We start from the raw sequence: 22,698 nt of genomic DNA on the forward strand, positions 1-22,698 counted from the left end.
TCAATTTGTCTTAGGTGCACAATAGAGCTACAGTTTAAACTTAACATTTCCTAGCAATAGTCTGTAGTATATTACAGGGATGCACCAAACACTATTTAGCCCATTCAATTTCTTGGCACAAATGAAGCATTGATAAACACAGACCACAAGAAACATGTGTCTAGTTCCCACCTGAGCAGCATCCTCTTCACATTTAAACAACTGAACCATCTGAAGCATCTTTAATCGGCGCACATCAACCATGTCCTCACACCTGTGAAAGTCAGAACATGCAACAGCATTAAAAACAACAACATCGTCTGTCATGTCTTATTAGCAATCTAGAAATTCCTCTCATATTATATGCAATGATACTATAGACTAACAATTCAAGTTCCTTGTCCTGCTAAAGCTTGATAAAAATATTAATATGCAGCATATGGTGAAAAATATTGAAATTACTGCTTTAAGGATTTCTGAAATCTTGACACTATTACCTTAACATTTCGTGGTCAATAATATGGATATTTACAATGAAAGTTTCGGCCCCTTATGAAACAGAACATATCTAGAAGACGCAAGAAGGGAGGAAGGTAATGTAAATATGTTATGATGTAGCATTCATCTACTTTTGGGGGAGTAGTTGCCTATAACCTGCTCTACTCTCTAGTTCAGCCCAGAGAGTTGGAAGAGGGTGGGAAAAGAGCCCTGTGAAGTAAGAAATACACTTTTCTGAAAGAGAAAGCCAAACTAAAATATTAAGAGAGAGAGCCCAACCCAAACTGCATGGAATCATAAGTCTTCCCATTCCCTGGGCAAACAAGAAGTGTGGTCCCTACCTCCCTAAGCAGGGACACTAACAAAGCTGCCTACTAAACAGCACCAAATGAGCTCATTCTCTCTCGCTCGTCTCAGTATCAGAAGAGAGAAAGAGAGATTTAAATATTTAAATGTTACAAGATAAATTAATCATCTGATATAAACATGCGAAGGACATTTTCTTTCATGTTCTTTGTCCTAAGTTTCTTATTCTCTCCAAGCCTGGTTCTATGATCGGCTGCAATAGAGCATCATGTCTTATTATTCTCTTTAAGATCATACCACAACAGTAGTAGCTGAGTTGTCAGAAATCATCAAGTGAGCTGTAATGATTTTAAATGGAATTGCAAATTAAAGCTATATAGAATTCCATGTAACATTAAAGTAAAATGATACCACATGTTTTTACTGAACTTCTGAACAGAGAAAAAAGTTCTCAGGACTGTTAGGAGCGCAATTATTACCTTTGTTTTCTGAGCTGCATATCATCCATCACTCCCTGGATGTGATCAACATTATCTTTGTTTTCAGTGGTTACATCCTTTCCATAAGCCCAAGATGCCTGGTTAGATATTTGATCAAGAAGACTTTGACCTTTTTCACGCAAACCTTGCAGACCTAAGTCTAAGATACAATAAATCAAATTATTTCATATAACTAGGACATATTTTTCTTCACACCATCAATGTGAAGAAATGCCACACTATTCTCCTTTCTGGCTATCAGCACAATTCTCTTTTCATCCAAGCACAAGATAGTTGCATCAGTTTAATTTTCAATAAAAGATGTCACTTCACAATAAAATAAGCAAGTACATTAACACCTCCTATAAAGATGACAATCAACTCAGCATATAAATGGCATTTAAGCTACATTGGCACATACAGAAATTCTCAATATCTATCATTTCTTACAGACAACATTCACCATTATTACAGAGAGAGACCATAGCTCAATAGCAGAGCACATACCCTGGCATCTCCAATTAAAAAGCTCTCACTCAGGTATAAGAATTGGAAATGACCTTTGCCTGAGACCCTGGAGAGCTGCTCCTAGACCTTAGACAGAAGTTGGCTAGACTGACCAATGTCCTGACCATATAAGGCACATGCATATTTTTGTTTTGTTTTTCCCCTTACAAACCATTAAAATCACACGGTAATTGTACCTTAAAGTTATCATTTTCTGATCTATTCAATTGAGGTTTTCAAAGAACAAGAAGGCTTTTCTTGTTTTTTCTTGTTATATCAACCAAATCTATCTGACTTCACATCTGCAATCATACAAGCTAGGCAGACTAGACATAACCTTCTAAAAGATATCCGTTTATTCACAGGAGGTCCACATTTTGGAGGCTTGTAAAAAAAAAAAAATCCAAGCGCACATTTCATGATACGTTTTCTCCTTACAATACAAATAATCACTGTATTAGATGGCATGTCTCATTATTAAAGTAACTTTCTAACCCATGTAAAATGGAACAAGAGTTGAGACCATGATTTAAAGTAGCACATATTATTTTTATGCACCCAATGAGGCTTGTGTGTCCTCTTCTCTCCCCACCATATACTGCAGTGTGGGCACACTTAAATCCGTATCTATAGATGTATAGATAGATATATAAACAGAAAGAGTCTTTAAATATACAGAACAAAGTGAAAAGCAGAACTGGAGAGAGAACTGCATATTTGATTAAAGTTCTGCATAGCTTTTCACAAAAAGAGAACAATACATGGAAATAATAAACATAGAGAAAATAAATGTCTTCATGTGAAAACCAGTTCATACTTTCATTTTTCCTTAGATAAAATTCCAATTCATTGACTGTAGTGTGGAATTCAGACAATCTTTGGCTTACCAACACTTTTTAGCTTCTCTTCAAGTAGTTTTAAAGTTTGCTGAATTGATGATCCATCAGCTGGTGCAACATCTACACACAACATCCCTAGTAAGCCATCTAGTTGCTGAGACAACTGAAAAAGGAAGACCAAAATAAACATCATCTTCAAGAACTGAAATTGTGATACTTCCCCCCTCAAGACAGTGCTGTGAGAATGGCAGGGTGAACTGTGAAAAAATGATCCACATGGGAAACTAGGACTTTAACTACTATGCTTACACACACACACACACACACACACACACACACACACACACACACACACACACCCCAGAAAGCCACAGTAGAATGAGCAAACATATTTAACATACATCTTGGGCAACACCATGGAATTCCAGAGCTGCTTGTAACAGATTTTGCCTAAACTCCAGTTGACTAGCTTGCCGGTAACAGACATCACTCAGCTGCTGTTGTAACGCTTTCAGTTCTACAAGATCTTCCTCATCCCCAGCATTCAGCAAAGCTGCAATTTGCTGATTAAGTTCCACATATACTGCAAACCACTCCTACAAAACCAACACAGCAAAACGTATATCAGTTTGTATTAAAACATTTTGTCATATTCCTCTTAAGGCAACAAACACAATCCATGACCAAAAGCAAACAAACAATTTAGGTGAATTAAACCTTTCCGTTACCTCAACCTGAGCATGTGCAAAAGATACTTGATAGTGTGACTAGCTACCTATGAGGAAGAGGATGGGACATTCTGTTCTCAGCCAAATTGTAGCTGAGGATGTTGGGAGTTGTAGTTCAACAATAACTGGAGATTGTCTACCTCTGTCCTGTTCACTGGCTCAGCCTAGAACATGATGTCACCTTGAGCCCCCTCCCCTCCCCTTGGTAATTAAGATGGCAAGGTCAGGACTGTGTGTGCTTGGATGACAGAGGTGATAAATGCCTCCTTGAAATGACATATACAATCAATATCAAAGTTGTGGTATATTAAATAAACCATATCTAGAGCTCTCTGATTTGAATATAATCCTGTTCCTAATAGCAGGGATCCATGATGCACTGAGCCTCAGAAAACTTCAAGATCCAGTGTCAGGACATTGGCCAGCATGGATCAGAGAAGTAGGAGCTGAGCAACATAACATAGCTAAATGTTGCTTCAGCAACATCTTGACAACAGGCTGTTATTTTTCAGCTATTGCTCAGGCATGGTTAACTGGATCTAGGAAAGGCAGCTGGGAGCTGGCTCTAGCTATGCTGGGGGGCATCGTCCATGGTCCCTCAGGGCTGGATGGCATCCATCCAAGAGTCCTCAAGGAATGCAAATATGAAAATGCCGACCTCCTTGCTAAAATATATAACTGATCCCTGCAATCAGGCTCTGTACCAGAGGACTGGAAAGTAACCGAAGTAACACCGAATTTCAAGAAGGGATCCAGGGGCGATCCAAATTACAGGCTGGTTAGCTTAACATCCATTCCAGGCAAATTGATGGAAAGCATCCTCAAAGATAAAACTGTAAAGCACATAGAAGAACAGGCCCTGCTGGGAGAGAACCAGCATGGCTTCTGCAAAGGGAAATCTTGCCTCACCAACCTTTTGGAGTTCTCTGGGAGTGTCAACAAGTGTGTGGATCAAGGTGATCCAGTTGACATAGTACACCTGAACTTCCAAAAAGCTTTTGACAAAGTTCCTCATTGAAGACTCCTGAGGAAACTTAGTCATGGCATAAGGGGACAAGTACATGTGTGGATTGTTAACTGGTTGAAAGACAGGAAACAGAGAATAGGTATAAATGGAGAGTTTTCACAATGGAGGGAAGTAAGAAGTGGGGTCCCCCAGGGAGCTGTACTGGGACCAGTGCTTTTTAATTTATTCATAAATGATCTAGAAGCAGGGGTAAGAAGCAAGGTGGCCAAATTTGCAGATCATACCAAACTCTTCCGGGTAGTGAAATCCAAAACTGATTGTGAGGAGCTCCAAAAGGATCTCTCCAAACTGAGTGAGTGGGCGACAAAGTGGCAAATTCGGTTCAGTGTTGGCAAGGGTAAAGTGTTGCACATTGGAACGAAAAACCCCATCTTCAAGTATACACTGATGGGATCTGAGCCGTCGGTGACCGACCAGGAGAGGGATCTTGGGGTCATGGTGGACAGCTTGTTGAAAGTGTCCACACAATGTGCAGCAGCTGTGAAAAAGGCCAATTCCATGCTAGGGATCATTAGGAAGGGGATTGAAAATAAAACTGCTAATATTATAATGTCCTTATACAAAACTATGGTGCGGCCACACCTGGAGTACTACGTACAATTCTGGTCACCACATCTAAAAGAGGACATTGTAGAACTGGAAAAAGTGCAGAAGAAGGAATGATAGAGGTCTATAAAATCATGCATGGTGTGGAGAAAGTGGACAGAGAAATTCTTCTCCCTCTCACATAACACTAGAACCAGGGGTCATCTCATGAAATTGATTGTCAGGAAATCTAGGACCAAACGGAAGTACTTTTTCACAATGCATAATCAACATATAATCAACCATCGAGATGTGGTGACAGCCAACAACCCAGATAGCTTTAAGAGGGGTTTGGATAATTTCATGGAGAATAGGTCTATCATTGGCTACTAGTTGGAGGTCTAAAGGCCACCACCAGCCTCAAAGGCAGGATGCCTCTGAGTACCAGTTGCAGGAGAGTAACAGCAGGAGAGAGGGCATGCCCTCAACTCCTGCCTGTGGCTTCCAGTGGCATCTTGCTGGGCCAACATGCAAAACAGGTATAGTTTCCTTCTAGAGTGTCTGAGAGGTTTGGGAGTGCGGGCACTGGTTCCGATCCTACCTTTCCAGATGGTGCTCCTTGGAGACTACTGTTCTTCAAAATCTGAACTTTTGTATGGTGTCCCCTCAGGGCTCTGTATTGTCTCTGACACTGTTTAACATCTACATGAAACCACTAGGAGAGATCATCAGGAAATTTGGTCCAGGGTGCTCTCAGTATGCCGATGAGACCCAAATCTATTTCTCCATATCAACATCATTGAGAGAGGGCATAACCTCCCTAAATGCCTGCCTGGAAGCGGTGATAGGCTGGATGAGGGATAAACTGAGTCTCAATCCAGATAAGACAGAGATACTCATTGTGTGGGGTTTGCAACTCAGGAGATGAGTTTGATCTGCCTGTTCTGAATGGGGTCACACTTCTCCAGAAAGGCAGGTGCATTGTCTGGGGGTGCTTCTGGATCTCAGCCTCTCCCTGGTGTCCCAGGTTGAGGCAGTGACCAGAATAACTTCTATCAGCTTCGGCTGATACACCAGCTGCATCCTGGCATTTCTTGAGATAAATGACCTCAGAACAATGGTAGATATGCTGGAAACCTCCAGACTGGATTACTGCAATGAGCTCTATGTGGGGCTGCCTTTGTATGTAGTCCAGCAACTACAGTTGGTCCAGAATAGTGGTCTGTCACTGGAGAGGGGGCTATTTAAGGGTGGGAAAGGGTGTACTTATTCCTCCTGCCGCTTTCCCCCCTCCAGCACGCTGGTTTTCGTAAGCATTTGGGGCGGCAGGGTACCTTCCTGCCGCCCCTTCCCCCTGTTCCTCATCAAAAGGCTTCAAAAGCCTCACTGCGCGTGCGCACATTGCACACGTCACATCAGTGCAACGTGTGCACGCACGCGACACAGGAAGGTACCCTGCTGCCCCAAATGCTCACAAAAATGGGAGTGTTGGAGGGGCAAAAGCGGCGGGAGGGGTAAGTACACCCTCCCCTGCCCTTAAAGGTCCACCCCACCGGCATCAAGCCACCGAACCAGTCCCACATCCAAACCGTTCTGGAGGCCCTTAGAGTGGGCTCCAGACCGGTCCATGCACACCCCTAGTCCAGAATGCGGCATTGTATTTATTTGTCTCTGGGTCATCTTGGAGAGACTATATTACTCCTGTATTGAAATAGTTACACTGGCTGTCAATAAGTTTCCGGGCAAAATACAAGGTGCTGGTTATTACCTATAGAGCCCTAAACAGCTTGGGCTCTGGGTATTTTAAGAGAACATCTTCTATGATCCCCATCACCCATTGAGATCTCAGGAGAGGTCCGTCTGCAGTTGCCACTGGCTCATCTGGTGGCTACTCAAAGATGGGCCTTCTCTGCTGCTGACCTGAAGTTTTGGAATGTGCTCCCTATTGAAATAAGAGCCTCCCCATTTCTGACAATTTTTTAAAAAATCTTTAAAGACACATCTGCTCACCCAGGCTTTTAATTAAATGCTGTTTTAATAGTTTTAACATTCCACATTAGCAAGGAAGAAGTTACCAGTTCTTATGTATGCAGATGATGAAGTAATTTTATCACGGACTAGGATTGGTCTTAAATGAGCCTTAAGATCTTGGCTCATCACTGTCATGAGGAGCGTCTAATTATCAATTATGATAAAAATAAAATAATGTGCTTTGACAACAAATTTAAAGGCTCATCCTGGCAGATTGATGGCCATAAAATTGATCAGGTGAGATGTTTTAAGTATTTGGGTCTTGTTTATCAATATAATGGGATACCACTTTCTCATATCAGTAGCAGACTCTGCTCAAAGTTCTGCTGCTATTCCTAGATTAGAATTTAAGATTAGATTGTGTTCTTAGAACAGAATCGGGTTTTCTTAGAGCTTTGTTTAGTACTCCCATGTACTGCTAAATGCAGTATGGCTAAATACCAAATTCTAAATGTACTGCTAATGCTGTACTGCGTCAAGAGACCGGGCTACCCAAGGTGGAAACTAGGGTTTGGAAAATTACTATTAACTACTGGCTGAAGATTCATTTGCAGCCAGTAGGTTTAATACCTTCCTTTCTTGCTATCTCCCCGCCCCCCATTCCTCCTGGTTTGAAAGGATAGCTAATAAACTAGTATTGATAGGGTTAGACCCTGAATATTTGTTGGAGCTGGGCCTCCAGAGTGCAAAGGCTCTGGTTTACCAATGTCTTCTGGATACTGAGCTACAAAATGAGACTGCCCTTCTCCCAAAACTGTACCTTTAAAATCATGGCTAGGATTTTCTGTTGCTCCATATTTATCTAGTATCACCTTTTCTAAGTATCATTAGGCCTTTTCTAGAGTCCGTTTTAACGCACTGCCATTTGCATTACTTTATGGCAGATTCCATCATTGGCTAATAGAAGGGCAAATTTGTCCTTGTAGCTCTAATGAAACTGAGATGGTTGTTCATATTCTGCTCCACTATGAATTGTATAAAGAGGTTAGGAAACACTTAATTGTACCCTTACTATCACGACATTTTGGTTGCTGTCGAAGCAGTATTCCTAATGATCTGTTAGTGAATATTCTCCTCGAAGATAAGGATGCTGATATTTCTTACCCAGAGACAAAGTTTTGCTACATTGCTAGCAGAATCCAGAGTATATTGATGTAGGGTGGGCCTTGTGGGATTATTTGAATGTACAGTATCTTGTGATTTGTTGTTGCTATGTATTTATTTGTTTTGCAGGTCAATGCACCGAATAAAGATTGATTGATTGATTGATTGATTGATTGATTGATGGTTTTAACATTGTTTTTAATTTTTTTTAATTTGTTCTAATGTTTTAATTTTCTGCTTCCATTTATTTTGTTCTGTTATAAACCACCCAGCAATGTAAGTTTTGGGTGGTATAAAGTGTGTTAAATAAACAAACTGGGTCTCATAGGCTCTTCCAATCTCCAGGCAACTATTTTTGAGCTGCTCTTTGTCTCTCCTCACTAAAAGAAAAATGCACTTACACATGCCACTTCTGAAAGTGGAAAGAGTCTTTGCATAAGCAGTGTTTGTGCATGAGCAAAGAGCACTTCCAACAATTGAGCAGCATTCTGCAAAAGGTTAGGATACAACTTGTGGAGAGGTGCTGCTTTCCCAGGTAAGGAGGTACACATGTCCCGACTTCCTTCTCCATCTCAGCAGTATTGTTTCACTACATGAGCCGCCCTGAGCAGTAGTGTACTAGAGGAATGGGTTATAAATATTTTAAATATAAAAATTAAATAAATTACTCTATTTTTTTACTTTTATTGTCTCCATAGTAAAAAATTTCATTGACAGATCTAGCATCCTACAAACCTAATTACTCACTGAAATTCCTAGATAGTAAGCAACAAGAAAACTACTTTTTGAAGTGGGGAATCATGACTCAGGTCTTTAAAGATGTCATGCTCAGCGCAAGAGAAAGAAAAAGCAATGACTAGATGTGAAATGAATATTTAAGCTATTTTGCAGTGCCACTAGAATAAATGGCATATGCAGTATGACTATTGCTTGCAATAAAGTAAGAATCCTTTTTAGTAAACACAGTTAAAAGTAATTAGCTTGTAAATCAATGAGACAGCAGATTAAAGAAACACTAGAGTTATTTAAAAAGCTTTTATGTATATAAGGCAGTAACTCTTAATTGCTGCCTTGGAAGTCTTGGTGTCAATTTCTCAAATTTAGTGGCAAGAGACAGATTGACAGATATTCTCATAATGCTTTATTTACTAAGGAAATCTTCCCAAATGATTAACAATTCATGAGATTCCAGAGACTTTCACTGGTGGCTCCCCTGATGCTGTTATAAATTCATAATGTAAAAGGGTGTAGTTGAACCTATTTGTCACTTACGTAGTTAAGGCATAGAATAGTACCCTTCTAGGATGCACTATACGGTAGCCCTGATTTAGTTCATAAATATTGATTTATCCAGTAGCAATTTTTAAAAGGTGTTATTTCAAGTTTGGTTCTGAATGTAAAAATATATAGTGAACAGTTGGGAACCTACAAAGAATCACAGAAAAATGAGGGGAAGACAAAGGACTCTTTTCTTTCTTTGTCCCATCCTTTCTCCAAAACGAATCAATGGAGCTGGGAGTTGGAGCTTGAAGTTTGCTTTCTCAGAGTTCAGAGAAAGATTGCTTTCTTTTGCACTCCCCCAGATTGCTTGAGTGGTAGAGAAAGGCAGCTGTCCGCCTCCCATGCCCCCACCTGCCATGACTATTCGGAGAGTCAGGGAACTGTGCTCAGAAACAGCACACCAACTGGAGTACCAGAAGTGACTGCAGAGGAGGGAGGGAGACCTAGATTGGCACCTTCTCCAAACCCAGCTCCTTGCATCACCAGGCCAAGGTGTGGAAATGGTGGGTAGTGGGTAGATTTTGGTGGTTCCGATCCCTCATCATTTTTATCCAAGGCCAGGACACTATCTTTGGGCCTCCTAAAGCCCAGAGCTTGTTTTAACACCAAAACTCATCTAGTGACAAAGTGTTGAAGGTTTGCACAGAGAGCATTTCAGTATCTGCAGTATTTGTTGCTTTGGTATACTGATCAGCTCTTATGCACCTGTCATTAGGAAGCTGTAAAGCTCTAAGTACATGTGAGCCATTTTCAGCTCTGCCCTTCCCTTTTCAAACACAAACAGTTCAGATTACTTTCACTGTCTACTTCACACCCAACTAGACCTCAGGTTAGAATGGGGCGATAAGGCAAGCAGATACCTTTAGGTATAAAAAGCAATGGATACATACATAAATTTAAGCAGAACAGAAATCTGGTGGAGTTTATTGGGATCTGTGAGGTTTTTACAAACAAAGAGGCAAAAGCTGTATTGCACATGTGCAGTTCAGCAGCAGGCTCATGCTAGGAAGTAAACTGGCTATAAAAACAAATGTCTAGGCTCTCGAATTGGCTGCAAATGAAGGATTTTATAGACTAGTATCTGGTCATCTGAGGTAATTGCTACGCACCTCAGAAAACAAGATAAATAGTTTGTTTCCCACTCGGTGCACCTGAAAGATGACTGCAGATTTTATTAAGCATATGACATTTCATTAAAGATGTAATTTTTGCATGCTTAATCAACAAAAAGCAAATAAAAATATTGAAATAATTCTAAGAGTTCCAAACCCACCCAATCACCCACAACACACAAATCATCTGCAAAGTAGCACAATGTATGCTGGGCAATGGGAATCAGTAGCCAGAAAATTGTTATATTTCCTTGTGTCCACTTCAAAACAAATTTGGGAAATGTGAACTTGCTGTTTACAGAAGAATGTATCATGAAGTAAGTAGTGAAATCAGAAATGCTGAACAGCCAAAAGCACCATGAAAACCACCTTTGGGCTACTTGATTAAATACTGTCAAGAACATGAGCAGAATTTACAATATCACTGAACCTTATTTTAGGCTTCATTTATTGCTTCTAGAATCTAAAACACAACATAACCAAGAAAGGAGATATAAACATTCAACAAAGTAAGAAATATGCAAATCCTACAGGCTTGGAAATATTTGCTGGCTAATCCAAATAGCATTTATAAGTTAGAATTGTTAACAAACCCGCCCCCGCCCCCCGTAATCAATGATGTGAGAGTGCATTAATATGATAGAAGGTTTTCATACTAAAGTGAACTGAAATAGCTGGTCAGAAAGTCTCTTGATCTTTACAAAAGGGTTGTATTCATTTATTTATTTGATTTATATACCGCCCTTCCAAAAATGGCTCAGGGCAGTTTTACATTTTACATTTTCTATCCTGCTCTTCCTCCAAGGAGCCCAGAGCGGTGTACTACATACTTTGGTTTCTCCTCACAACAACCCTGTGAAGTAGGTTAGGCTGAGAGAGAGAAGTGACTGGCCCAGAGTCACCCAGCTAGTCTCATGGATGAATGGGGATTTGAACTCGGGTCTCCCCAGTCCTAGTCCAGCACTCTAACCACTACACCACGATGGCTCTGGTTTTATCATCTGCACACACCTCACACCACAAGCACCTTTCTACTCATTTCTTTTGATAGCACTATGAAATCTAATAAATGATGAACACCACTTGCAGCAGGATTAGAATCATGGGTTGCATAACTGTGCAGAAGACCACTCAAAGAACATCAGTTACAGATAAGCAGTCAATTTTCAATGCCAACATTGTGTTGGGAGATGTTGTACTGTTGTGATATGCTGTTTTCACTGGTAGGTACAGGTGATGCCTGCTGGAGAGGTCTGATGAACCAGGGTTGGCATGGCCACCACAGAGCTATCTAGAGCAAGTGGCATAATTACTAGCCATTTCCCCCGTGGCATCATGGACACAGCTCCCATTCAGGCCCCTTCGGCTGCAGAAGACTTGGAGTTTGCTGGTGTGGTTATCAGGGGAAGAGCGACTGGCCCTATCCAAACCCAGCATATCATCCCCCCAGTGACTGTTGCTGGTGCCTATCTTATGTTTCTTTTTAGATTGTGAGCCCTTTGGAACAGAGAGCCATCAAATTAATTAATTAAATTATTTCTCTATGTAAACTGCTTTGGGAACATTTTTTTTGAAAAGTAGTGATGGTGAATAGAGCGACATGAGGCTGATCTCATTTCCTAATAATGTACAACAGGCAAAAAGAGCTTAAGATGCCACCCCACCAGTCCTGCTTGGTGCTGAGTTGAAGGGGACATCAATGTGCATGGCTACGGGTAGAATGCTGTGGCCTAGACGTACCCCAGAACTTCACTGCCATGGTGCCTCAATTCTTGCTCGTGCCTCATTCCCGGCTTTTTGATTTAAGGGGAGACAGTATTCCGCCCATTTGTTGATGAAGAATCAGGTAGCCATGTTTATGGCTACTGGAATAGTCTTGCACCAGAGGAGCAGAGGAAAGGAATGTGAACATAAGAACAGCCCTGCTGGATCAGGCCCAAGGATGCCCATCTAGTCCAGCATCCTGTTTCGCACAGTGGCCCACCAGATGCCGCTGGAAGCCACAGACAGGAGTTGAGGGCGTGCCCCCTCTCCTGCCATTACTCCCCTGCAACTGGTACTCAGAGGCATCCTGCCTTTGAGGATGGAGGTGGCCCACAGCCCTCCAACTAGTAGCCATTGATAGACCTCTCCTCCATGAAGTCATCCAAACCCCTCTTAAAGCCATCCAGGTTGCTGGCTGTCACCACATCCTGTGGCAGAGAGTTCCACAAGTGGATCACGCGTTGTGTGAAAAAGTATTTCTGTTTGTTGGTCCTAGACCTCCTGGCAATCAATTTCATGGAGTGACCCCTGGTTCTAGTGTTGTGTGAGAGGGAAAAGAATTTCTCTCTCTCCACTTTATGCATGATTTTATAGACCTCTATAATGTCTCCCTGCAGTCGTCTTTTTTCTAAACTAAAAAGCCCCAGGTGTTATAGTCTTGCCTCATAAGAAAGGTGCTCTAGGCCCCTGATCATCTTGGTTGCCCTCTTCTGTACCTTCTCCAGTTCAACAATGTCCTTTTTAAGATGTGGTGACCAGAATTGTACACTGTACTCCAAGTGTGGTCGCACCATAGTTTTGTATAAGGGCATTATAATGTTAGTCGTTTTATTTTCAATCCCCTTCCTAATGATCCCTAGCATGGAATTGGCCTTTTTAACAGCTGCCGCACATTGAGTCGACACTTTCAACTATGACCCAAGATCCTTTCAACCATGACCCAAGAGTCATGTCCACCATGACCCCAAGATCCCTCTCCTGGTCTGTCACCGACAGCTTGGATCCCATCAGCATATACTTGAAGTTGGGGTTTTTCGTCCCAATGTGCATCACTTTACACTTGCTAACACTGAACCGCATTTGCCATTTTGTCGCCCACTCACCCAGTTTGGAGAGATCCTTTTGGAGCTGCTCACAATCTGTTTTGGATTTCACTACCCGGAAGAGTTTGGTATGATCTGCAAATCTGGCCACCTTGCTGCTTGCCCCTGCTTCTAGATCATTTATGAATAAATTTAAAAGCACTGGTCCCAGTACAGCTCCCTTGGGGACCCCACTTCTTACTTCCCTCCATTGTGAAAACTCTCCATTTATACCTATTCTCTGTTTCCTGTCTTTCAACCAGTTAACAATCCACACATGTACTTGTCCCTTTATCCTATGACAGCTAAGTTTCCTCAGGAGTCTTTGATGAGGAACTTTGTCAAAAGCTTTTTGGAAGTCCAGGTAGACTATGTCAACTGGATCACCTTGATCCACACACTCGTTGACACTCTCAAAGAAGTCCAAAAAGTTGGTGAGGCAAGATTTACCTTTGCGGAAGCCATGCTGGCTCACTCCCAGCAGGGCCTGTTCTTCTAGGTGTGAAACACTGTATGTGAAACACTGTATGCTGGTAACATTGAGACAAGGTATGTTTTTTGTCTCTTCGGTGAGGGAGGCAATGCTCCACTGACAGTAACAGGTTGGCAGTGGGTTCCAGTCAGGATCCCAGCAGAATAAATCTGTGGCAACGTAAGTCATACTTCTTTGGATGGCCACGCTGAAATAACAAGTATGAAAACCAGCCACTGTGCACATTCATCAGATGTTGTGGAGAACATGAACCAGAAGTATGAGTGGAATATTTTGCATACTGTTGAATCAACTTGTATGGCTTCTAAATGGTAAGGGGGGATGTGCACAACACCTGACAATCAGCAGGATATTTCACACATTGTTGAGTCAATGCATATTCTTCACTGAGAATCTATGCACATTTACTCATCAATAGGTGGTATTCAAATGCTAAGTGTGCCATTAACAGAAAGATCTTATTTTCTTTTATTTATTTACAGTTTTTGGCATTATGTGGTTTACAAATATTTCCTCCCGTTTTCCCCCTTCCCTCCCCATACCCACCCAGAGCCAGCCCTCTCCATCCCAAGCCAGTCTTTTCCTTGTAGTGAGAAAAAGAAATGAGAGATAGTGTGAAAGAGAAAGAGGGAGAAGGAAAGCAGAAGACAACAGAGGAGAGAAGGCATACTACCAGATGAAGCTCTTTCTGTGAACAGAACTTTAAAATTAGACAATCCCAATACTTAGTACATATAAGTATTGAGATTGTCTCATTTTAAAGTTCTGCTCACAGAAAGTGCATTGACTAGTAGTGTGCGCCCAAGTTTTGGATACCATGCACCAAAACTCTGCACCAACGTTCTGGATACCATGCTGTGTGTGTAATATCTGAACTGTCTTAGGAGGTTATGCATACTGGATGAATAATGAATGCAGTACCCTGTTCATTCTCCTAGTGCTAAATGTAAACACACAATATCCAGTGAATGTCAATAAAGACTGGTTTTTCTGCACATTCTTCATTCAACTGACACTAACTCTTAATTTTCAAAATAATGTTTTCATTATTAAAAAATGCAAACATAAAAATATTTTCCCCCAGATCAGATGTTTCAGATATGGAAAAAACATACCTGATTATAAAAATAATTAGAGTAAGAGTTCTCTGAATTAGTGCCCTTTATTTTGTCTTTTTAGTCTCATCAGAAGTATAAACAATCACCTTTCTTTTTGAAACATTAGGATACCGCCAAGACATTTGATATTTAATTAAAGATCATGGAGATCATCAACATTTATAGGCAACTGTGGTGCGAGGTTGTTATACAAGAACTGGAGCAGTGTTTCATAACTCATAAATCACTACCTAAACTTCACTAGAAAAATGTCACTAGAAAATGTTGCACATAATTCATTACATATGAGAACAATCCTGCAGTAAGTTCCCTGGGAAAATGAAAACTCACACTGTGTTGACTTTCAATCTCTTCATGCTTCTGTTGCAAAGCTTGTGAAGCTCTAATTGAATCACCTATCCCCCACTGGGTTCTAAGCTGTTCTGAACCAGGTCCTTCAAGCCAGTTCACCACCTGTTAATTAAATGGCAACATTTACATCACAGCGAACAATTAAACCAACATAATCTAGATAGATTTTTAAAGCCTTATGTAAATTTTCCACAGTTATTTAAGTTTCCCTTCTAAAAGAAGTTTATGATACACATTTCTAATAGCAATAATGCCGCAACCTCAAGATAAACGAGGATCACAAGGGTTACTTCTAGGGTTGTGCACAGAACCTTGCGGGGGAGGCTTGAGGGCAGCAGGGGTGCTGCTTTAAGAGCGGGGGGTGCACTTACCCCTCCCTCCGCTTTCCCCCCACTGGCGTCCATTTTAGTCAAATCCCACTGGGGTGGCAGCATACCTCCTTGCCACCATTTCCCAGTTGTCTGGATATGCCTGGAAGTATCAGATGTGCCTACGTGCACCAGTGAGGGCGTGCAAATGTCATGTCTGATGTGCGTGTGGGCGGGCGTGATGTGTATGCGTGTGCATAGGTGCATCGGATACTTCTGGTCATAGCCGGGCAACAGGGTGGCAGGGAGTTATGCTATCACCCCTATGGGATTTGACTAAAACGGACGCTGGTGGAAAGGGTAAGTGCACCCTCCCCAACTCCTAAAGTTGGACCCCCCCCATGAAACTGGTTCGGAGGCCCACAAAGGGCCTAGGAACCAGTTCTATGCACTTCCCTAGTTACTTCCTCTTAGTACAGAAGCAACGGGATCCAGCGAAGTTGATAAAACATTTCCAAATGCTTTTTGGAAAGCACACTTATATTTGTCAAATCAAAGCTGCATTAGCAGGTAAGATGAAAAGCTTGCTTCTTCAGAAGAATGGTAACCAATTGCATTAGTGAAAGCAATATTGTTCAAACCCTAGCAGAAAGCAATATTGTTCTAATCTGCAGAATTACAGTGCCTGAGTCAGTTTAGGAGGAATTCTCAATGTACACTATTTGCTGCTTTCTTATTGCAGACTGCACTGTTTCGTAGATTATTTCACATAGGTGTTTAATTGTAAGTGGTATCAAGCAGGGATGTGCGGACGAGTCCGGCGGTCCGGTGTCAAATCGAACCACCATCACCGGTTCAGTCGGACAAGAACCGCACTGCCGGGTCCGGTCCAGCGGGCCCGCAATTAAAAAAAATTTTTTTTTAAGTAAATGAGAAGTACCTTTAGCCCCTTCGGGGGGCTTGCTGAAGCCGCGGGGTGGGGTGGATTGAGTCCACGCGAGTTCCCTCTCCCGCCACCGGCCTTGCTCATCACCGCCAAAAAGGCTTTACATAATGGCCACGGTGGTGATGAGGAAGGCCAGCAGGGGGAGAGGGAATCCACGCAGACTAACACACACACACACACCCCGCGGCTTCAGCAAGCCCCCCGAAAGGGCTAAAGGTACTTCTCATTTACTTTAATTTTAAAAAAAAAAATTGTGGGCCTGCTGGACCGGACCCAGCGGTCCGGTTCCGGTCCAACGGAACTGGTGGTGGTGGTGGTACAGTTTGACCCTGGACTGCCGGACTGGTCTGCACATCCCTACTTGATACCCCCGCATGGCTTCAGCAAGCCCTCCGAAGGGGCTAAAGGTACTTCTCATTTACTTTAAATTTTAAAAAAAATTCGCGGACCAGTCCGAGGCCGGGGGGGGCGGTTTTCAATGGGGGGCTGGACTGAACTGGCCCGGTTCCGTTCGAGGCCAGTCTGGCCTCGAACCAAACCGGGCCAGATGATTCTGTGCACACCCCTAGTATCAAGAGTGGCTTCATTACTTCCAAGAATACTGTACAAAGATTAATACTTGTCAAAACTGGTTTTGGAATGGCGGAACCTGCATCATCCTGGGAAGAATTGCACTATATAACCCATAAAGATTTTTCTGGGCCAACCTATCTGCATGAGAACAGAAGACCAAAAGGAACTGGGCTGCTATCCCAAGCACCTCTTGCAGTACGTATAAGATTTGGTGCATGCACAAAGCCTTGTTACATCTCTACCTGCTACTACAGCAGTTCCATCTGCTGCACTTTAGGAGTGTCCAAAATCGTAGAATATTAGAGTATAGAGGGACCCTGCAAGTCTTCTAGTCTGACCCTTGCACAGTGCAGGAAACTGCTACAGCATCCCTGACAGATCCAATCTCTGCTTGAATACTGATGAGATGCCTATTTCTGCGCAAGGCAGAGGATTCCACTGTTGAACAGCTCTTACAGTTAGGAAATTCTTCCTCATGTCCTGCCTGAATCTGCTTCCTTGCCATTTCAACCCATGGATTCCAGCCATGCTCAAGAGCAGCAGAAAACAAGCCTGCTTCTTCTATGTGGCATCCCTTCAAATATTGTCTACCCTTCTTCAGGCTAAACATACCCTGCTTGTTCAACCATTCCGTGCAGGACTTGGTTTCCAGACCCCAAACATCTTTGTTGCTTTGAACCCATTCCAGTTTATCAATGCTCTTCTTAAAATGTGGGGCCCAGAACTGGACACAGTATTCCAAGTCAGGTTTGATCAGTGCAGAAGAATTGAAGAGTTGCTTCAGCAACGTCAAGAGCCTCGGTGCTCACACAGAGATATTGCTGTCTATGCTATGAAACACCAGTGCCTGGGCTGCTCACGTGAAGATTCACTGTATTTTGAACAACACACAACTACATACACCAAGATATTTGTTTTGTGTGTATTCAAAACTTTGTAGCTCTTTTAAATGCTGCAATTTGTTCATGTGCATCTCTAGTCCCTCCTATGCATGCGTGTGGAGGAGACAGGTACGTGGTTTTTACCTGCATTGAATTAGTAGCAATTTTGGAAGGCAAGATAAGGAAAACAGTGTGGGAGGAAAGGATTGAATAAGCCTCTTTGATCAAATTAGCATCTCCATGAAGCTCCTTTGAAGTTTAAAAATATATTATAATTCTGGACATATATCATTTGGCTATCCATGTGAACTTTGTTTCAATGGACAAACAAGGCCATTTATATTTATTTATTTTATTGAATTTATTAGAACCACTAAAATATTAGTGTTACCATTCCCAGAAGTTTCATTCCATTCTGACTTTAGAGAAAGCTATAGGCATTTTAATAGTTTGCCATTATTTTCTACAGGCCAATGCACAGTTTCAGTCCAATGACTAGATCAATCTTAAGTTGGCAGCCATTTGTATCAGAGAACTAATATAATAATTGATGTGGACTGGATTTTTTCTCTGTACGACCCTAATATAAAAGGTGTGTACATTTTTAATTTAATTATCTGTATCAGAGTACAAAAAATTAAGAGCGAAATGGCGCTTACCCACATGAAATACTTGGGCAATTAATTTAAGCTGATTGACATCTACATTGTGGTACCTGAATAGGAAAAGGCAGCTTATCAGCCAAACCTGCACTGGGAGAAAGTATCTTCCAGTGCTGCAATTACAGTTTGTCCAGCCAAATGATACTACATATCATCTTTTGGTGTCTGCCTGTTCAGTTTCCCCTTTTCATCACCAAGAGAAAACACACTCCTGCTATGAGTGCACAGCTGGCTTAATAATATGCTTTTGTGATCCATTTGTGCTCCCAAGGTTCGATTATGTTTTTCTTTTTAAATCACCTCCCGCTCGCAGTATTTAGGTATCTTCAGCAGATACCTTCCAAATTGATTAACAAAGTGCAAAATACAGATGAATGCTCAATTTTATTGCCTACCACAGTTTAGTTCATTTGCTATGCAGCTTCAGTAACATAGACAGAGCAAATGAATGACAATTTCTAATCAGAATGATGCAAATTGAGGTTGATGCCCCAGTAAACAAGTCTATTTAAATGCATTAATGGTGGCAGTTTGCCAAACTAGGTTATAAACTTCATTCCAATCAGTCCATCATTGCTCAAATAATTTGAATATTCAAGCTACCACAGAAAAGGAGGCCAATATACTGTTTATTTGGCCCCTGCAATATCTAACTATGTTTTCAACCCCAATTTCTTTTTGTAGCAATGGCCTGCTTTTTTTAAGATGGGGGGGGGACACATGTGAAGACAAAGTTCTACATATTTACAATTTCATGGGTAAAAGCAGAAAAAAGAATTGTTCACTGTTATATCTAAGTAAATGAAGAATATTGCCAAGTAAAATCATTTGACTTCTTGCCTCCTCACCCATCACTTTGGTTTGAAATGTCAGCATTTGAAGGTTAAGGATGCATATTAACAGTTCACATGCATTCATTCTACCCAGAACAGCTGCTAAAATATATACATACATCTAATAAGCTTTGGGAAAGAAATAAATTGATGCTATTTCCTCTATTATCTCTATTGTGAGAAAGTCTGCAGAAGTGTTGAAAGTGCCAATTACATAATGATTTTCAAAGCACCAAACCAATCCTTTACAACCTTTAAGCACACAATTTATTAAAATGATTTTTACTCAGTCTAGTCAGAAACAGATTTGTACTACAGATATTATTCTGGAATTTAAATCACTAGATATACTAGTATTTAAGTATTAGTCACTAGATAAATAGAAGCAAAAGTTTCTCTTAAAAATAGCTTTTTAAAAAGAAAAACAAATGCAAATAAAGCCTGAGGGAGTTTCTGTTAGGGATATGTATGAACCTTTTGACAGTGAACCAGTCTGCCACAAACTAGGCCGGTTCAATGTTCAGTCACCCAAGGTGGGCCAGTCCGTAATCGAACCTGGTCCGTGGTGGACCAGTTCACTGTGGTTCAAGGGGTCATGCTTGTAAAGGGGAATCTAGTGAGGATTCCCGTTTACAAGCAAAGGGGAATCCTGGTTTGAAAATGCTTTTAAAAGGGTGACTGGGACGGGGGGTGGGGTGGCAAGAGGGCAACTTTAAAAGAAAATGTGACGTGCTTACCAGTCCTCAAAGCTCTGTTGCTGCCCCCAGCAGCCTGCCTATGTGGCAGTGGCGTGGTTCCGGAACTGACCTAGCCTCCACAGGTGCACAGAGACCATTTGCGTGATCTCTTCACATCCGTGGAGGCCACATCAGTTCTGGAAACACATTGCCGCCACACACGAGGGAGCTGGTGGTGGGAGCGCCAGTGTTTCGAGGACTGGTAAGCAAGCACCTTACACCTACTTTTAAAAGTGCCCTCTTGCTGCCACCCCTAGCCTCTCTTTAGAAGCATTAATTACGAGACTCAACACTTATCAGTGTTCCTGTTAACAGTAAGTAAAACAGATCAAGTGGAGCTTGGCACCTACCTGCATTACCTTCTGTTGAATCTCTTCTAGCTGAGTACGTTTGCTCCGCTGCCTGCATACTTCTTGGTAACGTGTATATTGTTCTCTGAGTGAATCTAACAGCTTCATAACCTGGGGCTGAGCAAGCAGTTCATCATCCATGGGAGACCATGAGACCCCCCCATCTGAACCATTAAAGCGGCGTTGTTGCAATTCAGATAACAATTCATGACCTTTAATGATAAAGAATAATCAAATATGGCACAGACAGGTAAAAAAAGAATTACAGGTTGCAAACGTCTCAACTTAAAGTCTAAAGACTGACAAGGGGCACCTTCATATTCTGACCTGTGACCAGTCAGTGTAAGTTCCTTTGCAGTGTAAGTTTCCTTTGGCATTACAGCTACGGCACAACATGAGTAGTTGTGGGGTGAGCTGGAAACTGCTCATCATCATTAATGATGTCACTGGAACTATCCTACTGGTGCTTGTGCACTGACATAACCTGATGGCACTCCAAATTTCAGTGATCCAATTAACTAAGGATTTAAACTGTTTCTAAATCTGTTGTACCTTATGCTGGTCAAAGACTGAAATAAATCATCTCTATCAACTAAGGAAAGATTATAACTTTTGCAGAAAAATATACTGGGCCCTGTTAAGCCAAATTGGGACATTTCTAAGTCCTACTGATCTCAACACTAGAGAGCTAAACAGATGTTTAACTTTACTATTGAAATCTATGGTTCAAAGAGTGTTTAAATTTGGATGGGAAAATGCAATATTGCCAAAAGTGCTTCTTTAAAGCACAATATCTGGATGCTGAGGAACAAATGAGCAAAAATTGCCCATTTCATCCACTAGAAACTTATTAGAAAATCTATATGGTCTTTTCCATTTTCATAATGAATTATTATGTTAGCATTTCTCCAAGTCTATGCTCTCCATTATCCTTCCCACTTGATTACTTATTAAAAAGCTTAAAATCAAAATTACCCTTTTAGCATTCTCAGGAGGTTGATTAGCAATTGGTTAGTAGTTAGAGTGTTGGACTAGGACCGGGGAGACCCGAGTTCAGCCATGAAACTTACTGGGTGACTCTGGGCCAGTCATGTATCTCTCAACCTAACCTACCTCACAGAGTTGTTGTGAGGGTACACATAACCATGAACTCCTCTGGGCTCCTTGGAGGAAGAGCGGGATAGAAATGTTAAATAAAATAAAATGAATAAGTTTCGGCAGAAAGCTAAACTGGTATTTTATTTCTATGTAGTTCTGTTCTCAGAAATCAGAGAAATTTAGAGTTGGAAGGGACCTTTCCGGTCTTCTAGCCAAACCCCTTGCTCGCTGTAGAAATCTGCTACACAATCCGACAGATGGCCAACGAGTTGCCATTAGAGATTTTCAAACAAAGATAACAAAAAGCCTGCCATTGTATGAGGCAGACTATTCCACTGGTGAACAGCTCTTAACAGTTACGGGGAGTTGCAACTGGGATAAAACAAAACAGGATTAGGTAGAGGGGAAAGTACTATTTTAAGATGCCAATAAGAAATAAATTCCATGATGCATTTAAAAAAACCCAAACAATTGACTGTCTGAGAACTATAGTTGGCTGACGGCCCAAAAAATAAGACCCTAGGAGTATGAACTGTCAATTTCCATATGAACTAATAAAATCAGTTGCACAGTAATAATGCCACTGTGGTCCTGTTTCAGCTTACTATACCTGTCTGTAGAACGGTCTCAGGATCAACAGATGGAAGGAAATTTATGTCTATAGACCTTGAAATGGAAAGGTAAATTATTGTTAGTTACTTGTACAGAAAATAGGATCCTTAGTTAGATGCTTTAGACAGGAATCTAGCTATAGAACTGTGACTAACAGAATATCATTTGTTTTCATTTTTCCACTATGAATATTTGTACTGAAATAGAGATGTCAACTTTGACAACTACCAAAAAAATTCTGAGAACATTTTCAAAATATCAGGAATGCTGGGAAGCTTCATATTTGGGGGCTAAGATGGGTGAGCACTAGCAGCCTCAAAAAATCTTGGAGACACCACGATGCTCCAACATGACAAAGGTATGTGGAAACCTGTATCCATTCTAACTGGTTTAAGATGTCAGGGTTGGAGTCTCCCCCATTCCTTTTGCTGGATTAAACTTAGTGCAAAGTTAACTTGAGTAGTCCCCATGAAA

General features: G+C 41.4%; 1 protein-coding gene across 4 annotated transcripts in view; it reads right to left on the minus strand.

The window, feature by feature from the left end:
- Positions 1-22,698, minus strand: part of SESTD1 (SEC14 and spectrin domain containing 1) — a 96,027-nt gene that overhangs the window by 8,988 nt on the left and 64,341 nt on the right. For 3 of the 4 annotated variants that reach the window (XM_053269166.1, XM_053269136.1, XM_053269146.1), the window contains exons 10-16: positions 22,223-22,278; positions 20,515-20,726; positions 15,204-15,326; positions 3,010-3,204; positions 2,657-2,771; positions 1,263-1,422; positions 172-253 (exon numbers count right to left, since the gene is read on the minus strand). In XM_053269166.1, the coding sequence (XP_053125141.1) occupies positions 172-253; positions 1,263-1,422; positions 2,657-2,771; positions 3,010-3,204; positions 15,204-15,326; positions 20,515-20,726; positions 22,223-22,278 (943 nt within the window). The remainder of the gene's footprint in view (positions 1-171; positions 254-1,262; positions 1,423-2,656; positions 2,772-3,009; positions 3,205-15,203; positions 15,327-20,514; positions 20,727-22,222; positions 22,279-22,698) is intronic. The other variant, XM_053269156.1, reaches the window with a different exon arrangement.

Source organism: Hemicordylus capensis, chromosome 1 (assembly GCF_027244095.1).
Source record: "Hemicordylus capensis ecotype Gifberg chromosome 1, rHemCap1.1.pri, whole genome shotgun sequence".
NCBI lineage: Eukaryota > Metazoa > Chordata > Lepidosauria > Squamata > Cordylidae > Hemicordylus > Hemicordylus capensis.